The sequence below is a fragment of the Amblyomma americanum genome, chromosome 9 (assembly GCF_052857255.1).
Source record: "Amblyomma americanum isolate KBUSLIRL-KWMA chromosome 9, ASM5285725v1, whole genome shotgun sequence".
Lineage (NCBI taxonomy): Eukaryota > Metazoa > Arthropoda > Arachnida > Ixodida > Ixodidae > Amblyomma > Amblyomma americanum.
In genome coordinates, this window is record NC_135505.1 from 51300150 (window position 1) to 51320053 (window position 19904).

Here is a 19904-nt window from a genome sequence, read left to right on the forward strand (position 1 = left end):
TGACAGTTTCTCTTTGTATGAAGCGAATCTGTGACAGCTGGTTTCGTTGTTTTTCATTTTGAGGCGAGAAGCAGGTTTGGCGCGTACGTTTTGTGCTCTGTACCGAGTGCACCAAAGCTGAGAGGAAGGACGTTTTGTAGTTTTGTGTTGTGTTTTATGACGCACAGGGAATTAAAGCCACGATGCGCCATATGCAAGGCCCGTTAGCTAGATGCGTGTTTTAGAACAACTGACGCCACCGGAAACCAGCTGTGAAATCCAACCACTGAGGCCTTTCAATGCACCCAGGGCACTGCAGAGAACATAGTATGAGCAATACCTATAGCGACATCTGGTTGAGTATGCAGTACGCATCCGGTGCGGCACTAGCTCAGTGCGTAAACAGCGGTATGCAGAATTGGCCAATTGCGTTGTGGCGCCATGTTTAGTTGCTTGGGATAAAGACTGGAGCGATTTCAGTGTTAGCAAAACATTAGCTCAGAAGCGAGGAAAGCTCCCGTTAAGCCTTGCCTGAAGAGACAACCTCCGAAAGAACGATGCCAGGTGACGGGACTTCAGAGGCTAGCCTCGATGTGATCGACGTGGTCGTCTTCTGTGTGCTCACGGCTGTGGGATACCTGGTCGGTCTCTACTTCTCCTTCGGTCGCAGGTGGCGTCAGGTATGCCTTAGAGAACAGTGTAGTAGCTGGTCAATTATAAATGTCCCCGAACATGGCAGTGCTTGCGCGTTATTGTGTCACAAAAAGTGCGTGCGCTTATGGGAATATTTAGCTATAACTTTTCGGTAATGTCCGTACACATTGAATGAAACTGCTATTTATGAACACCCTGTATTGATAAACTGATACATATCTTGAGTTATGTTTAATAGATGTGTATCAGTGTGGAGTCGACAGTGCTATTATGACAAAAAAAAAAAAACTAGGATTCAGCTGGGGAACTGTTTTCATCAAGTTAAGTTTATTTATATTACTATTGAAAACAAAACCCTCGAATACCACTTTTCTACTGTGCCCGCTGGCATAATTCTGAAATTACTAGAGAACTGAAAGTGAAAAAGTTCGAGGTCTCGAGGAAAATGAAAATTTAGCAACGTTAAAAACTTATCTTAACAGCGTGAATACTTAAAAATTTTCACCTTTGTGATGGTCAAAACATCGTTTTCCCGCAGCGTCCAACGTTCGGGCCATTGGGACGATATTTTAAACTGAAATGTTCCACTGAGTGCTTTATTACTGCGCTTAAATCAAACAATTTTCTCTTTCTTGGTTGAACCTATTATATTTCTGCAAGGAAATTTTGTGCCCGGGTATTCGTATTATAGAATTCTTTTGAAAAATCTTCGTTTCAGAAAGCAACATACCTGAGTCGATTCTTATCAGAAACACGTTGTTGAGATTGAGTTATCGATGCTGTTATTGCAAGGCACATCCTTGGGCTGAAGCAAGGCACATTAGATTATCTGAGGAGGTTTTTTATAACAGCATTGACAGCCATGAAGGGGCCGTCATATCTACTACAAGTGTCTCTAATTAAGGAGTACCATCGCAGAAGTCGCTATAAGGTTTCAGCTATAAGGTTTCAGCTATAAGGTTTCAGCTCCCAGCGCTTCCGCCCAAGAAAAATACGGCTTCCTAAGCACCCTGTAACAAATCCCTACAATTCGGGTATAAACCTCGTAGTATTCCCGACTAATACGTCAAGCCGCTCTATCATCACAACAAGGGTAGCGTTTCAGCAGCTACTCCATAGTTTAACTGGTTGGGTGGCCAAACTGAATGGTGTTTCATTTACAACGCAGCGTGCGAGAGTGCAGATCATCGCACTGTTAGGTCATCGCATCGGTTTTATGGGAACACAGAATGAGCTTAACTAGAAAAACGTTAAGAATTTCTTTCTTTATGTGCCGTTTTTCGAAAAACTATTAAATATTTTGAGTGACTCTAATGCTTTAGAGCAGTTTACCAGACGTCAAAAAGCAGGCTTTTGAAATCAAGCCGCGTGTTGGCAGGCCCGATTTCTCTGCAGCTTGCAGTCACGCGCTTACCTGCTCAAAGCACTGATGTCAAAAGCAAAAGTTGGAAGTTTCCAACGATGTGCTGGTTCACCTTGATCAGTCAGCCAGGGCTAGAAAGGTGCATAGTATTCTTTATTGAAGCTGTTGCGCTTTACTCTTCATTCTTGTGAGCTTGTACGGTTGGATATATTAAACATGTCTTTTATTAAATGCCCTTCAAGTATACTTTGCTGGATGCCTCTATGTGGGCGTGCGGCCCCATCGTTGGCGCGGTTTCCCAGTAATATCTCAGAGAATTTCGAATAGCCGCCGGGTACTCCGTCGTGATTTGTTTTTATGACGTGATTCACCATGGGAAGTATTTTACTAGGAGAGTTGAAGAGAAGCGTACAAATTGGGCCATGGAAGTAAAGAAGGGAAAGATTCGAATGCGCCGTGTGTGGCGCACACTTCTTCACTGCTTTGTAATAAATTTGAAACTTTTTGTTTCGCTTCAAGACCAATAAAACATTTGTGAGGCTGTTAGTTTCATGATTTCGCAAATCTTTGCTAGCGATAGCGAAGCCCGTCAGGTGCTGTGCTCGAAAATTGCGACATTTGTTGCGCGCACAAGAGCCTGGTCACTAGGCCTTTTTTCGCGAAAAGTATTGGCCGAAATCAATACTTCTCACCGTAAGTTGTGGCGCTGGCAAAATGTTTTTGCAAAGCCGGAATTCTCTCTCTTTGCTGGAGAGAACTGGTGAAGGGGATACAGTATTTAACGAGAAAAATGAAATGTCGCACTCTTTCTCTTGACACATCCTCTTGGGTCCTGTTCCCCCTTCTCTGCATTTACTTTTTGACGGACTGAAGCAGGGAATGTTAGAAATAAACCTTATTTTTTATGTTCATTTGAACCTGTGCCGGTTTGCTCTCGGGCAGAAATATCGCCCACCGATTCTCTCTTCAGCTGCTACCAAAGCCAGAATATTCGAAGAAGTATCTCTCCGTGCAAACGTAAAATATGAACAACTCATGTAACCATGTCGTCTGGAAATACGTAAAAATGACTTCAAATGGTTTCGCACCTAAGAAACTGCACTTTAAATGCATTGCCAACATGTCATCGCCGAAAAGCAATTTCCAGCACCAGATTGTTCAACGGCAACTTGCAGTGTGCTGCAAGCATGTTTACGCTGACAGCTGAATCGTTACAATTTAAGTATTATTGGACGAATTAATTTCGTATTTACGAAAATACACGTTATTACATTCCCAACATGTCAATAAATGAACCGCGATTTCGAGCACTAACTGTTCAACGGCAGCTTGAATTTTGATGAAAATGTGTATAGGCGAACAGCAAAATCATTTCAATTGAAGTATACTTTAGACAACTTAATGTCGTATTTGCAAAAGCACGCTTTCAGTACACTGCCATCCTGCAAAGGCCAATTTCTGAAGCGCGATTTCGAGCACTGGACTGTTATACGGCAGCTAAAAGGGGGCTGCAAATATGTTTAAAAAGACTACGCGTTTGTAACAATTGAAGTATACTTCAGTCGAATTGACTTCATATTTACGAAAGTACACTATTAGTAGAGTGACCGACACTATGTGACGTGCACAAAAGATCCTCGGAGAATTTGTGTACGCGGTGCGACGACAGTGGTGCGTCGGACAGCGGAGTGCTGCGCGTGCCATCCCAGCATTGCGCGTGGGCGCGTGCGAATGGTGTGTGCGAGGCGACGGCGCCGAAGAGCGTGGCAGCATGGGGAGCGGAAAGTTGACGTGTCAGAAAACCGAGATGCTAAAGAAGACAGCGCAGTGGAGATCGGGTCATTCAAGCGTAAAGGTAGCAGCCGTCGGACGTTGGGTCCGTGCTGCCGTAGACCTCCCTTGGATAACCGACGCAAGCCTCCTGAGTTCATTGCAAGTATGAAGGTGGCAGCCGATGGACTGAGGCTCTGCGCTGCCTAAAGGCACTCTTGGATTGGCTGCTTTAGGCCTCTGGCGTTTCTTGACGCCGTCGATGAAACCTGGCTACGTGTTTCCTTCTGCTGCGAAGTTCTTCGGGGTGTTGACCGGACACCACCGGCGTCTTCCTGCTGTTCTCTCTGCTCCTAATACCGCCTGGCTCCCTTCCGCCGCTTTCTTCGACGCAACGCCAGCGACGCATCAGAATACATCCACCAGCGGCCGCTTTGTCTGGAAGACATCGCCGTCTCACCTGGGACGCTCAGTACCTGGTGAACACTTTCCTTTATTCTGTATTGTTGTACGCATGTTGAGTGTGTGTTTTCCTTGGTATTTTCTTTTCTTATTGGCTCTTTGTCTTTAAATTATAATTACGGCTTCGTTTTGTTTTGTTTGATCGCTTTGTTCTCTTGTTTTGTACGAACCTGCCCTCGATAGCGTTCCCGTTCGGAAAGTCATGAACGCGCTACCAATGCGCAACAATCGGCGGCCTCGCGACAGGACGAAGCCGTAAAACTTATATTGAGGGATTTTTTTAAGTATAAGGAAACGATGAGCACGATAAAGGAGATAATTTAGTTAGGGAAACAGTTGAGGTTGAAAGACGTTGAGCTGTGCACGTGGGTGGCTGCCGAGCAAGAGGAGGAGCGCGCAGCACGTGCATCACGCGCAGCCGAACACTAGGCTCAACGTGAGCGTAAAAAGGCGCTAGCAGAAGCTGAACGCGAGGATGCCAAGGCGCAGGCAGAGGCTGAAGAGCGTAAAGCATAAGCCAACGCGAGCATGCAAAATCGCTAGCAGAGGCTGAAGAGCTTAGACTGCAGCTCCAATTAAGGCTCGCAGAAGCTGGTGGGGGTAATCTAGAACCCGCACCGGGGCCCTCCGCAGCGGTTAGCTCACACAAATTGATCCCACCTTTCAACGATCGCAGGGATGACATAGATGTACCCCTCAAGCGTTCTGAGCGTATCGCAGAAGGACACAGCAGGCCCAAGGAAGAATGGGCTACAGCGCTTAGTATTTTTTTTACTGGTTAGGCTCTCCGTGTGTTCGGTCCTCTGTCCCAGCAGATTCAATGAATTATGATAAGGTAAAACTAGCCCTGCTGCAGAAATTTCGGTTCACAGCAGAGAGACATCGCGGAAAGCTTCGTGAAAGTAAGCCGCTAGATAAAGAAGAGGGCAAGCAATACGCTGGCCGCTTGCTCAGTCTTTTAGATCGATGGGTCGAGATGTCGAGAAGGGCCACAACGTAGATTAATTACCTGACTTAGTAGTGGCCGAGCAGTTCATGAGGAACGGTCATAGCCGTCTGGAAATTTTCCTTCGAGAAAGAGAGTGCAAGACGCTGGAAAAAAAGGTCGAGGCAGCATAACCTTCTAGAAGCCCAGCGGCAAAGAAACTTGTCTGCGTTTAAATAATCGTTCGCAGTTGGCACCCCAAGAGAGAAGGATGTTCCATCAAGTAGGCAGCTAAGGTGCCTCAATTGTAACCGACCTGGACATAAGGCCTACCCGTACGTGCTCTACGGGACACAGGGAGCAAACAGTGGTTGTGCGGAGGGCCCTAGTTCCTGATTCGGCTCTCACCGGTTCGAGATCTACTGTGTTTGTGGTTCATGCAGTAGTCTGGAAGTTCCGGAGGCAGAAGTCTTTATCGCTTCCCCATAATTCACTGTTACGATTCTGGTAAAGTGCATGGAGACACCATTGTTCGATTTCATAATTGTAAATATACGAGAGGTCCGTGAGCCCTCAAATCCTGGTATTAAATAGAAGAAATTGGACGCGCTGCTAAATTATGTCGTGGCATAGTCAATGACGTGGTCGCCAGTGAAAATGGTGAGGGCGAAGGCCCAAAGCGTTGTTGGCTGGAAATGGAAGTTTCTGGACGAAGGAGGGAAGTATTGCTTTAAGCGTTGGTCCCATGAGGTCCACCAAGGAAATGATAGAAGAAGAGGAAAAGGACGATGAGCCATTGAACGCGTATTGGATCAAAGTAGAAAAGGTGTTCCATGGCAAGCACGGCACTTTCCACTCGTATTCTGTCGAAAAGGGGTTGCTGTATCGCATTTTTCGGCTCGCCTCTGGCAGAGAGGTTCGACAGGCATATTTCTAAAGTCTTGCAGATCACTGGTGTTAAGATTGACTGTCGGCGGGGCATCAGGGCATTAAGAAGACTACAGATCGAGTTCTGGAAGAATTCTACTGGCTGGGAGTGCAGGAGGAGATTAAGAGGTACGTCAGGTCATGTGATTCCTGCCAAAGGAAGTGCCAGAAATGCAAAGTAGGGAAAGCCCCACTGGGACGCATGCCTCTTATCGGCATCCAATTTGATCGGGTCGCTGTCGATATTATTGGTCCGCTCTCGCCCACATCGGTGAAAGGGAACAGATATATTCTAGAATATATCTCTAGAATCGTGTGGCAAAATCGACTCTCGTCGATTTTGCCACATGGTATCCCACCCCGCGCCTCTACTGAAGATAGATTCAGAAACCGTAGCAGGAGGTTTGGTAGAGACGTTTTCAAGAATAGGTTTTCCGAGAAAGAACCTTTGTGTCCAAAGCTCCTGTTTCATTTCCGAAGTGAGGAGAGAGCTGAATGATCTCTTTTTGCCACGCCATGATACTCTTGCCTTCTCTTAGAATCCAGTCCGTTATCCATAAAGAGCAGCGGTAATCTTTCCCATGTAATATAAGCCCTGCTGAAGCCCATTTCCTCCCCTTGATTTTTTCTCGGAAGGCATTAACTCGCCTTTGTTCTCTCACGCTCTCTCTTACTTCATCATAGCGCAAAATAAATGAAAGATGCCGGAAATTCAAAGCATCTGTTACCATTATCTTTTGTTTTTCACAATACTTAAAACTATTCTTTAAGTGACTAGCGGCATAGATGGCAGGCAACAATCATCATGAACTTTCTCCACGGAGATATATTCTAAGGACAGGAAACGCGCGTTCTTAGTTAACGAGCGTCGGCGTACCATTTGGCGACACGCACATCATCCCCTTGAAATGAAATGTTCTATCTTTTACTTTAAAATCTTTCAGGACTTAACTGTGCTCTTAAAAGTACGATGGTGAATGATTGGTTCATTAAATCATATCAGGTATACGGAAAGATAAATGGTATGACACTACTCGCAACGCTGTGCGACGGGTAGTTGCTCAACGATTTGGTACGAATGTAGCCGGCAATACAGGCACAACATTGAGGTTAGCCAGGGGGACATACAAGGCGAATCAAACTTGTACCGCTATCTGAAGTTGTGGCGCTCGGCTTGCTGTGCAAGGCCGCTTGGTGAAGTAAAAGTATTTTTTCTTGCATTCGCTGGAATTTTTCTTACCGCTTGCGATTACACTCACTAACACAGTAACATACGCCGCCGGCTTTACACTTAATTGGGCTACTGAAACTTTCGCCTTAAAAGCAACCACACGTGGGCGATGGCATACGGTCCCACGACCTTTTAACTCCACATCCTGTTCTCTGCCAACTCAGCTAAAGAGGCGGCTTTCCAATTTGCTGCCTGTTGTTGCGCGTAGCCTGGTGCCGGTTCAAGAAAAGATTGGAACACCGCTGTAGCTCGATTTTTAGGGCACCGGAACAGAAATTCGGAGGGCTCGTGCTGGCATCCTACCTGCGGCATATAGTTGTCCCATTAGGAGAAAAGCCGGCGGCGTGTGCGTATGAGTGTACTCGCGGATCGTACAGAAAATCCACGCGATGAAAAGAAAAATACGACGACGTCATCAACAGGCCGTGTGACGCACACAGGAGGTCTAGCACCACCACTTCACACAATCCTACACATGTCGCTGGTCTATATATACACAGCACTGGCCTATCTTGACGGGGTTAGAGCTAACTAGGAGAGTGTGCCAAAAGAAGCCGATAAGTTAAGCAAAAAGACTGTCTGTTCCGCTAGGATCGCTGCAAACGTTGTCCTTCTCTAGGTGCCTTTTTAAAGGCGGCAGGGCCCGCGCGCTGCGTAGCGTAGTAGTTAGTGAACCCTCTTGACACGCTGATGACTACGGTTCGATTACCGCTGAATGAATGTTTTTTAAATTTTAAATCAGAGTTTGTTTTAGTACAAAGAAGTCTTAGCAGCTAAAAAAAGCCAACTAAATCCGAAACTGAAGTTTGTGCAGCGCCGTTTTGCTGCTGTCATGGTCTTTACCTTGCCAAATATTAACAGCCGGAATCTCCGTGCAACACAACGCCATTTTCAATGCGCCTTTAGAGCCCACCCGACAGTAATTTCCAAGCTCCGATGTGTGCTTTTAGCAGATGAGTAATACAAACACGACCTTCAAACAGTGCTGGGAATTGTTTCGTTCAGCTTGACGTCTGTCAGCTGCACAGAGTGCTTCACGCAAACGTACGCTGTCATTTTATAATGAAGGCCAGCGGGGCGAGTTGCTGCATGGCTGCAAAAACTGCGGCGCAACAAAGACAACACATGCTCTCACTGCCAACTGCTTTTTGGAAGAAAAGGGGCACATTTATAACCCTCATTTACCATGTGCCACCGCTCTATCGCTGACAACCCAGTAACAAGTATTATGCGAATTCAGGATTAAAAACAAAACGCAGAAGGCTTATGTAGAATGCGCCTAAAGCTCGAGCTTATATAAAAATTACTCAAAACACTAGCTTATAACAGAAAGATAAAGCAAACAAATCTGAGCAATAGCAGTGTCACTCAATCGTAGCAAAAGCAATGTCAGGCCAGCGCCTCCTCTATTTTTACTATACCTGCCGAACGCGGCCGATCCGACCGTCCAACACCCTTTCCTATCCTCCTTTCCTGCTCACCCCGTCGGCTACCCTTCGCGCCTGCTCCACGTCTGTGAGGGTGTGTGTCCCCACATCCCCTTTCCCCATCCCCCGCTCCAAGCTGTGCCCCCGCGATATGGGTGGCAGAAATCGAGCACATTCCCCCCAACGTAACCACAAGAAGATCTGAGTGGCGCCTGACGACGGAAAGCGGACAGACAATTTTTTAAACGTTCTCTATTTCTTTGTGAGGCGGCGCTCTGCATCGCTCATAAAAATCAGACTGCCTTTTAGGTATTGACACGTCATAAAGCGCGCTGTTCGTGGCGCTGCTCACCGTGGAGCCGCTGCAGGTGCCGGTTCTAAAAGGAGCCACAGAGAGTGCGGGCCAGCGGCAGAGCCATTGTAACGAAAGGCTGTGGCGACTTGTTCGATTCAAGTTTGTTTTTTAGCTACAACGCTGACACATTCCGGGAGAGGTACTGAAACTCTTTGGCAGCATTATGAAAGCAGAGGGTAAAGGTAGTTAGTAATACGTTTTACTCCATTGATTTTCAATTCAAACATGTTGAGTAAGGGAAATGGAATAATGAAATGAAGAAGAAATGATATATGTTCCAGAGAAGGTATTTTGTGGAACTGAAGTAGCAGTAGCGTTCAAGTCGTAGCTTTACATTTTGCAAGCTAAGTTTTCATCGTTACAACTAGATATAGATTTTTCTCTGTGCGTGGCAGACTGCAGCTACGATTGCTTTAAGAAGCGAAATTCCAGCCGCAAATGCATGGCGCAGCCGCTGATGCCGAAGCATTTCGGACGTTCTGCCTGTTCTTGACTGCTACCAGGCGCTAATAAAACAATGCAGAACTAAAAAAGCGCTTGAAGGAAAAAGTCAGATAAAATCGAAATTAAATACGCTTGAGTACGTCTTCAGGCACAGTTACCGTAAAGGCGGAACCACAAGGCAGCGTATCTTCGGCGCAGCATCAGCGTTTATTCTGCCGTCGTTGTCGCTTCACGCCGCACAAGTAGGCGATCAAACACACGAGGGGCGTACGAACTGGTTGTTCAGACGGGCGTTAGGTGTGTTTTGTTTTGTTCACTGTTATGTTCAGCTAACGCACGAGATGCTTTGTCCTCCTCGAGTGTACAACTGAGGTTGAGCTACAGTGCATATTTCTTATGTCTGTAAATAAGTGTCAATGCAAGCAAATGCACATATTCCATAAATGCAAATGGCTATAAACACAGAGTTGTAAGGTATATAGCAGCAGACAGTATTGTATATGTTATTCCTGTAAAGGGTTGTAAATATTTGTAAATAAATGCACGTGAACGTCTCCTTCTAATCAACAAACGAGCTTGAAATTTCACACACTTCGCAGAAAACCGAAAGCAGCAGCCGTGCTTGCCATAATTTACTGGTGCCATTTTAGTGCTGCCGCGAGGACACCTTGTCAGCGTCGCGGTCCACACCATTTATCCGCGCAAAACAGTTTTCGTTAATCATGGCGCCATGAAACGAACAAACGTAACAATTCACAACGCTCTATTCGTCTGGCAAGGAACAGCATCTTCAAGTAATAGGCGGAGCGAGAGCCACAGCCCACCTCTGCAAATGGCGAGCAAAACTGCTGCTCCAGTCGATTGTCGTTGGAAAAAACGCTGCGCCGCGGATGAATCAAGAGCTACGCAGGAAGGGGTACGAAGCAGGAGTCTGACAGTCGGGTGGTGTAGGTCTGTTGTGTAGGAGTAGGACAGATAGCGCAGGCAACGCGTGGCCGTTGGAAAGCATGACGCAACCCGTCCAACCAGCGGGGCAGCGTCGCAGTGCGCCCACAAACTGAAGTGAGGCGTACCGGCGGCTCCCATTGCGAAGCGGGCGATGCGGCTGGCATTGTAAAAATAAATAAGGCGCTGGTCATGCAGTCGACGCAAAAGCAGTCAAAACTTTAAGCGTGGAAGCAAAATAAAACAAAAATAAAATAACCAAAAACAAACATAATAATAAAAGCCACAACAACAGCCCCACCAAAGTTTAGGAGTCAGACGCCGGAAAGGAAGAGAGAATTCTTGGTGGCACAGGTCTTCATAAAAACATTTCAAGATAGCAAATTCATTATGTAGCAGAGATACAGCTATCACTAATGCATGCGTTCCCCTTCTTTTTAATCATAAAGGCCATGTCTTAATAAAAAAAGTTTTGATGCGATTTGTGAGGATTTAACGTTCCAAAGTGACTCAGGCTCTGAGGGACGCCGCAGTGGAGAACTCCGAAAATTTCGACCACCTGGGGTTCTTAAACGTGCACTGACAACGCACAGTACACGGACCTCTAAATTTTCGCCTCCATCGAAATTTGACTGCCGCGGCCGGGATGGAACCCGTGTCCTTCGGGACAGCAGCTGAGCGCCATAACCACTCAGCCACCGCGGCGGCCAATCATAAAAGTGGTGTCACATATTGAGTGGGGATAGTAAAGGTGCCCCTTTTCTTCCAACAAACAGTTCGCAAGCATGTGTTGTCTTTTTCTTCGTTGTGTTGTCTTCGTTGCACCGCAGTTTTTTTTAGCCAGGCTTCAACTCGCCCACATGCCGTCATTCTAACGAACAGCGTACGTCTGCGTGACGCACTCTGTGCAGCAGGCAGACGTCAAGCTGAACGAAACAACTCCCAGCACTGTTTCTAGGGCGTGTTTGTCTTACTCATCTGCTAAAAGCACAGATCGGAGCTTGAAGAGTAACCTCGCGTGTGCTCTAAACGCGCATTCAAAATTGGCGCTGCGTGGTCCGGAGATTCGATCCGGTTGTTATATTTTGACAAGGTGAAGTCCACGGCAGCAGCTAGCAGTGCTGCACAAACTGCAGTTTCGGTTTTGGTTGGCCTTTTTAGCTACCACAGCTTGTTTACACTAAAACAAAATGTGGTCTAAAATTTAAAAAAAAATCATATTGTTCTTTCAGCGGGAATCGAAGCCTAGTCTTCCGCGTGTAAATCGAGTTCACTAACAACTACGCTACGCCGCGCGCGGGCTCTGCCGCCTCTAAAGGCGGAACCGCATGGCGCGATTTCAGGCGCGATTGACGCGCGGATGGTGGGACGCGCGCGTCATTTTGACGCGTGCCCAGTATGATCCGTCACGAAATCGCGCCGCCGCGTGCTCCTACTCGGAGGAGAAAAAAACGCCTCGCGCGGCGCGTCCGGGGCGCGTCCGCCAATCAGATTTCAAGTAAGTCACGTGGTATTTGGTCACGTGGCATTTTTGGTTTTTGGTTTTGCCACTAGATGGCCCTACTCTCTGCGCATCTCGACGGAACCTCTTCGCCGCATTTTTTTTTCGCTCTGCAGAACCGGCGCGCACGTGAAAAACACGTGCTACTGTTTCGTGCGCGCATCGTGTTCATCGAAAATGGAGAAAGCAGTCTTCAACGAGGTCCTGATCCCGGAAGTGGAGAGGCGTCGCGTCCTGTGGGATATACGCGACCGCCTCTTCTGCTCTGTAGTAAGCGCCCGACTCTCCATTTTCTATGTCGAGTTGTAAACAAGCAGCGGCCTCTTGGCATGCAGAAAGTACATAGTCGCAGTTTCGCACACACTCTTCCTGCTTGAAATTAAGCTTGATAAATATACTTCGAAAAAAAAATGTCGTTGTGTAATTACACTAAGATTATTTCTATTGCAGTGTTGTGTAAGTTTAAGGGCATATTACATATGCGGTTGCAGGGACAATTCATGTCGTTGGGAGTTACGTTGTCTGGCAACCCGGAAAACGCGCCGCGAAGGCGCCGCTCCCCTTTTTTCGTGCGGGTGCTCGCGCGTTGACGGCAACGCGGGCGTCCACCGCGCGTCGCGTTTTTCGCTCGCGGAAAACGCGCCATGCGGTTCCGCCTTAAGAAGGAACCTAGGGCACGATAATGTTCGCAGCGGTCCTAGCGGAAATTACCCTTTTTTGCCTCAGTTTTGATAAAAAGGCAGCATAGGCGTTGGACACACTCACTCTTCTAGTTCACTCTAACATGGTTCCACTCGTGAGGTGACATTCGCTAAAAAAATAAAAAGTAAGCGTATGTAATGCAGCATTCCGGGTAGTGTCATACGATATCGCGTAGCATATACCAGCTGTTTCAGTGAATACTATCGAAAATAGGCTATTTGAGAAAAAAAATTAAAACCTTTCAGAAGAAAACGAGCATCATTAAGTGTGAAAGACATGCTAAATAGTACCCGGTTAATTGAAATTGACTGATATTTATTTAGCAAAATTTGGCCGTTTTCGTTAATGGCGAGTTCATAGCCGCGGAGACAAAAATGCCATATTACTTTTTAAAGCACACAAGAAATTCATGATGCCCAGGAGCCCTTAAAAATTAAGTTTTCTTTTAAGCATGAAACCGAAACTCGGCTGAACAAGGAGCGCCCAAATCTTGTGCATACGCAATGACAACGTCCCCTGGTGACGTTTTGCCAAGACAACAGTAATTTCTCCTGCTAAAGAGCCTCTACGATCAGCTTACCACGGCCGGAGTTATCCTTATTTTTCATCGCCGTGCCCTAGAAATGGGCTAGTCATCGTCAAACATGCGACCGCCCATCCTGACAGCCTTGATAGGTGCTCTCGGCCATTTTGTTTTTTTTCTTTATCTATAGCACTTCTGAGCAGTGTTGGCGGTAAGGAGTTACAAGTGACGGCGTTGCCGGTAACGCGTTACTTTTTTCGGTAGCTTAGTAAAGTACTCGTTACCATTTCGCAACACTAAGGGGTAACGTACCTACGTTAACATTTTTCGGTAACGTTAGGTGTCACGTTACTCGTTACTTTTTCTTCCAATTGTTCCCGACTTCTCCCCTTTTCTAAGCACAAAGAAATGCGCTGAGCAAATAAACAAAATGTACAGGTGCTCTCGACGACCCTTGTTGCAGCTCGCACGTGTATCAGGAAACACCTGCCCTTGACGATGCACCCAACAAAAAAAAAACATAATAGCCATAAAGCACCAAAGACGTGCACGAACACGCATCCACGCACTTGCCTTCACTTACCTCCCCTTCCGAACCGCCCCCCCCCCCACACACACACACATATCCCGTTTTTCGGATTTACTATGAATCTGTTGAGAGTTCAGCGATGTTTCATTTGTGAAGTTATAATAGAGGCTGAAGTGTCAGTTTGTGTTTAATGCCGCAATCAGAAAATGGCTTCACCGTATGCCATAGAGATAGAAGCCATCGCATGTAATTCTACAGGACACTTTAGGCCACTTTTGGTCAAATGTTTAGGGGAAACCCCGAAGGTGGAGTAGATTTTTAATAAGGAAGTAATTACCAATTGCCATCCACCCAAGCGCAGGCAAAGGGCTGAGAAAGCTGTATAGCTTTCCTTCGTAGCCGTATGGCTGAGCTTGGGTGGATGCCAATTAGTACTTACTCCCTTATTACAAACTTTAGGCCACTATAACACTTCTTAGCTCCTGCACATTTGTGCAAATTTTCTCGTTAAATCAGGATACCGAGTAAAATCGTTGTTTGGTCTAGACGTTTTATGTGAAATATGAGGATTTTGAAGTACTTATCGTGAGTTCTTAAGGCGAAGACGCCCCAATTAAAATTTATGGCTATGAAGTAACGGGAAAGTAACGTGCGGTACTTTTTTTCCGTAACGGTAACGGTAGCGCGTTAACTTTTTTTTTGTAGGTAACATTGGGCAGTAACTCGTTCCTTTTTTTAGAGTACCGAGTAACGTATTTAGTTACTTTTTTTGGTAGCGCCTACAACCCTGCTTCTGAGGTGCCACAAGACGTGCCAGAAGCGAGGCGTCACCGTCCGTCAATTATTCTTCAGGTTGAGCCGCTGTTCGTTCGTAATCGCTGTGTGTTAGAAAGGGCATCAGGCAAAGCTTCGTCTGCGGAGCATGCGAGGCTTTCGCGGCAGTCGCAGCATTCTGTTAGAAAGCTGTTCTTGTGACTTGTAGGGCCGATTTTACATACGCCTTGACGCTTGCCTTTGAAGTGCTTGTTTTGTAAGTGCGCTTGCGACATAGTTATTACAACGCCACGGGTGCCAGCACGTCCATGTGAGGTTTCCGCGCCGCAGCGTGAATTCTATAGAAATAGACGCGCCAGCAAAATTCCAGTACTCTGTTTCCGAGAAAGTTGACATTGTTCTTGTTTATGTGAGCACGCAAATGTACGGGGAGCTGGCATCGGGACTGTATGCTGCCCAACATCCTGGTCATCGTGTACCAACTCGCCCCACATTCATATTGATATTAGATCGATTTAGGAGAACAGGATGAGTTCATGCTCAGGAAAGGAAACCACCAGCTAGTGCAACCGATAGTTCTGACATCGATGTGCTGGCATGCGTCGCCATCAGGCCAGAAGCAAGCGTCAGGGAAATTGCAATTGCATATGAAGCATGCTCGGCATCAGTTCGGCTGTCACTTTCAGGACACAGCTACCACCCATGCCTTGTGTGCCTTGGTGGAGGCAAACAACCAAACGACTTTCAAAAGCCGCTCGATTTTTGCAACTGGTCTCTAATTCAATGCGGCGAAGACCATGAATTTCAGAACAAAGTGCGGGGCAGAGACGAGGGCCTTATTTTGCACAGATTTGAATGCGAATTTGCTGAACGCACACTATTTGTGCGACCAGAACCCCCACTCGCTTCGTGAGCAGAAGCACCAACTAGGATGGACAGCCAGGGTTTGGTGTGGCATTTATACCTTCCGCATTGTCGGTCCTTACTTCATCGATGGCAACATTACTGGAAAGAAGTACACTAAGTGCGTCTAAAAAGCGCGTCTCCGAATCTGCTTGAGGGTTGCCCTGTATGTGCAAAGAAAAATCTGTCGGGGATCCATCTCGCTGGAACCACACTTGTGGTTCGAGCGTGACGGATTACCGCCACATTTTTATTCACTGGACCGAATCACAGCCCGACTCGACGGCAAGGGGGACTCTCATATGCACAAGTGACAAAGAAACAAGCTACTACGGCCAAGAGTGTGTCCCCGTCGGCATCTTTGTCAGTGTTGCAAGTGAGTGCGCTGCGCAAAAATAGAGCTCAAAAATCAGAGTGTGTCTGACCTTCTTCATGTTTTGTTTGGGGCCCTGCGTTCACATGTTCCAGCGGTGCCGCCTGGTAGACTGAAGAACATCCTACAGCTGGTGCCTTCATTTGAGTCCCTAATTACCAACTTCGCAGCAAACTTCCTTTCGGTCTAATATGGATGGTGTTCAACCTCGTGGATCTAACAGCCACCGAATAGTGCCGTTTATATTGCTATAGAACTCCACTGAGATTTTAAGTCGGTTAACTGAACTGAAACTTTTCTTGAGACTTGTGTTCCTGTACTGGCCCTGTCGGAAGCTGGCCTGCCAAGCGGGAGTTGTTTGACTGGATATGTCGCCCATAAAACTGCAGCATAAAATCATTTCCTGCTGTAAGGGCCGCGTTTTACATAAAACAAAAAATTCCACATGTTTCTTTAGGCGGTACCGACCCTTGCACGGATGACATTGAGGTTGCTGCTGTGAGAATACAGCTCTGGTCTCGAACCCTTTCTATTGCATTCGTGTACGTGTCATCGCGGAAAAAGGTAGCATTGGATTTCTTTCGACAGCAGCTCTGCGACTGCTGCCTAGCTCCTCGAATCATCAGCGGTGATTTCAACGCCCATCATGCCGTCCGGGGTGACAGGAGCACGGATTCCCGTGGACGCAAACTCGTAGACGTAATTGACAGTTTGGACCAGCGTGTTGATAATGACGGAAGCCTCACTTTCTTCCGGCCTCCATCCTCAGCGACAGCTATAGACCTGACTCTGCATTGACCTGACGTCTGTGTGAGGTGGTCAAAAGCGCTTGACCGCGTGGGAAGTGACCACTATTTAATTTTTGTGTCTGCTGCCGACTTTCTTATGCATGGTCCTAAAATGAGCAATGTGGTAAACTGGGACAAGTAGAGAGAGCACCTAGAACGTGTTTCTAGTGATGATATTGACAAAATGATTTCTAGTAAGCCGGCAGCAACTACGGCAGTAAAGTTACCTGATCATTTTCCGAACCCGGATTTAATACTTAGGAACCTTTGCGCAGCGAGAAGAAGGGCGGAGTGCCAACTCATGCGGAAAAAAGACGACAGGGACTTGAAGGCGACCTTCAATAGGGTGACTTCTGCCATTAGACGGCACACGAACAAGCTCTATTGATCGCAATGGGCCTCATTCTGCGCAAGTTTTACTGTGTTCTCACCTATGACTGGAATATGGCGAGTTATTGGGAGCCTTGCTGAGAATCTCGCCCTTCGAAACCTTTTGAAGCTCCTGCTATACGCAAGGAAAAACCTATTGCGTGCTTGGCAGCGGACTTTGCATACACACTCGAACGTGCTAATTTTGGAATGGATATATATACACCACCTGCTTCCTCCAGGTCCATCATGGACTGCCCGTTCACGCTTCGTGAGCTTCAAACTGCGCTCAGTGGCCTGCGGGGTCGGTGTGCACCAGGCCCCGACGGCATCACGAACCAAATGCTGCATAATCTGCCCTTTAAACTCAGGAAGGAGCTCCTAAACTTCATCAATCGGGTTTGGAAGACTGGCGATGTTCCTCCGTCATGGAAGGTGGCACATGTAGTTCCAGTACTGAAGCCTGGCAAAGACATGACGGACCTTGCCTTGTATCACCCTGTGGCATTGACCTCCTGCGTAGCTAAGTTGATGGAGAAGCTGGTAAATGAATGGTTATCGTGGTGGCTTGAGGACAGCAAGGCACTGTCAACATGTATGACAGGATTCTGCCGAGGTCTTAGTGCCCAAGATAGCGTCTTAGACTTGGTGGGTCATGTTGAACAGCACAGAGCTTTCGGCCTTTCCACCTTAGCCTATTTTTTGACGTTGCAAAAGATTATGACAACGTGCTGCAGAGCTCAATTCTAATGAGATTGCAGGGCCTGGACATAGAGGGACATATGTTAAGATTCATTTACAAGTTTATAAGCGATCGTGTGGTTCGTGTACGGTTAGGGAATACCTTAAGCACCGAAAGGGTTCTATCACGAGGTGTGCCTCAAGTTAGTGTTCTTTCCCCCACGCTTTTTAACATCGTAATGGCTGGCCTTCCCTTTTCGTTGCGAAAACATTTCAGGAAAGTGCGTATGTCAATATATGCTGATGACATATGTATTCGAATTACTGGCTACGAACACAAGTGATTAGCCCTGATAGCTCGACAGGCTCTACTTTTGTTACAAGCTTACCTTACCTTCAAGGTGTGGGATTGTCTCTATAAGTGAGAAAATCCGGCTTTGTTCGGTTTTCAGGTGTAGAAAGCCATCAAGCGCGGTTGAAGTTAGACCTTGGTCTCTCTTGCGTCCGCGAATCCAACCACACGCGTTTCCTGGGCGTCATTATTGACTCCCGTCTTCAGTGGCGAAAAGCTGTCGGCGCGATTTTTTCTTGTCTATCTTCCCGTCTCGATGTGCTCCGTAGAATTGCACGTGATCGATGGGGAAACCATCCTTGTTCAATGGTCAAACTTCATGAAGCGCTGGTGGTCAGTCGCATAATGTATCAATTACCTTTAATTTCCCTCTCGGCATCAGAACTTGAACGTCTCGAAGTTGTCCACAGAAAGAGCCCAAGAAGAGCCATTGGAGTTCCCCAGGCGGTTGCGAATAAGGCAGTACTTCATGAGTCTCTATCGAAACCTCTTAGCCTTATCGCTTCTCAGAGGCTACTAATGCATCTTGACCGCCTAGGAGAGACGGTAGCTGAGCGATCCCTTCTCCAGCGGCTCTGCAATAGATATGAATCGAAGGCTTTCTTGGCACTCAATACTCTTAGTTCTTTAGGCATTAATGTCCGAAGGCAAAGGAAACGGTTGAAACCACCCTGGTCTTTTCCGACTCTCGACTGTAAGGTCACAATTCCCCATGTGTGCGCAAAGCGCAGCTCTCCTTTGGCAGCAACGCGTTCGCTTGTACTGGAACACTTGGAAACAGATTAAGCCCGCCCTCTTAAAATTCTCACCGATGGTGCTGTGGACAAGGTCAAAAAAGCTAGCGCAGCGGATTTTTACATTCCTTCTTTGGACTGTATGTGGTCTGTATGCTTTACTGCTGTCGTATCCTCCGCAACGGCGGAAAGTGTTGCTATTGAGGCGGCTTTACGGAAGTGATGGTCTTGTCCGGCTCAACCTGTTATCATCCTAACCGATTCAAAATCTGCCTTCCAGAGGTTAAAACACGGATTCCCTTCTGTTGCCTTGCCTTCAAGCTCTCTACGCTTGGTGCAGAATCTGCACAGCAGAGGCTTTACTCTACATTTCCAATGGGTTCCATCTCACATAGGAGTCAGAGGCAACGAGGTGGCAGACAGTCTCTCCCTTAAAGCTCTGTCAATAAATTCATCTAAAAAACTACCTCAAGAATGAAAAATCTCTACAGGAAAACGGTGCTCGATCATTTCAGTACCCTTTGGAGTGCGCCCCTCAAGCCCTGTGTGACCAAGAAACAGAGAAGATCCCAGGCGACTCAGCTACATCGAATTCGCACGGCCTCTGCTCGCACTCCTGCCTGGATGCATAAGACGGACATGGCATCGTCTCCGCTATGTTATTTATGTGGTGTGTGCGGAGACGTTAAACTTTACATCATGTACTTCCCAGAGTACCGCGCGGAAAGGAATGTGATGTTCGCTTCCTTCAAGAAGACAGGAGCCCTTCATAGTACAGTTCAGGACATTGTCTACCCGAGTGGAAACCAGACATGCAGAATGGAGGCTGCACGCTTTCTTTTAACATTTCTGCATTACACTGACCTGGTTTCTGCATGGTGACAGCAGGAACGGACTATGGTATACTGTAATTGAATGTGTGCGTAAATGGCGGCTTCTTTAGTGGACTATGTTATACTCTGAGTGAGTGTGGGTTTGAATTGTGGCACTCCAACGGACGGTGTTTCTAATGTGCCTGAATATGTGCATAGATGGTGACTTCAAGAGTGGGCTGAGATGTGGACTGAGTGGAATGAATGTGCACATAATTATTGACTGCGGGAGGGTAATATGTGTTATTATAGTGACATTGCTCTTATTGGGGTATGTCGGACAGGTTTCAAGACATTATTAACATAGAAGTGACGCCGGCA

General features: G+C 46.9%; 1 protein-coding gene across 2 annotated transcripts in view; it reads left to right on the forward strand.

The window, feature by feature from the left end:
• Nucleotides 1–355: 355 nt before the first annotated feature.
• LOC144103808 (sodium-coupled monocarboxylate transporter 1-like) overlaps nt 356–19904 on the forward strand; it is a 95021-nt gene continuing 75472 nt past the window's right edge. For both annotated transcript variants that reach the window (XM_077636508.1, XM_077636509.1), the window contains exon 1: nt 356–659. In XM_077636508.1, coding sequence (XP_077492634.1) covers nt 537–659 — 123 coding nt within the window. In that variant the 5' untranslated portion in view covers nt 356–536. The remainder of the gene's footprint in view (nt 660–19904) is intronic.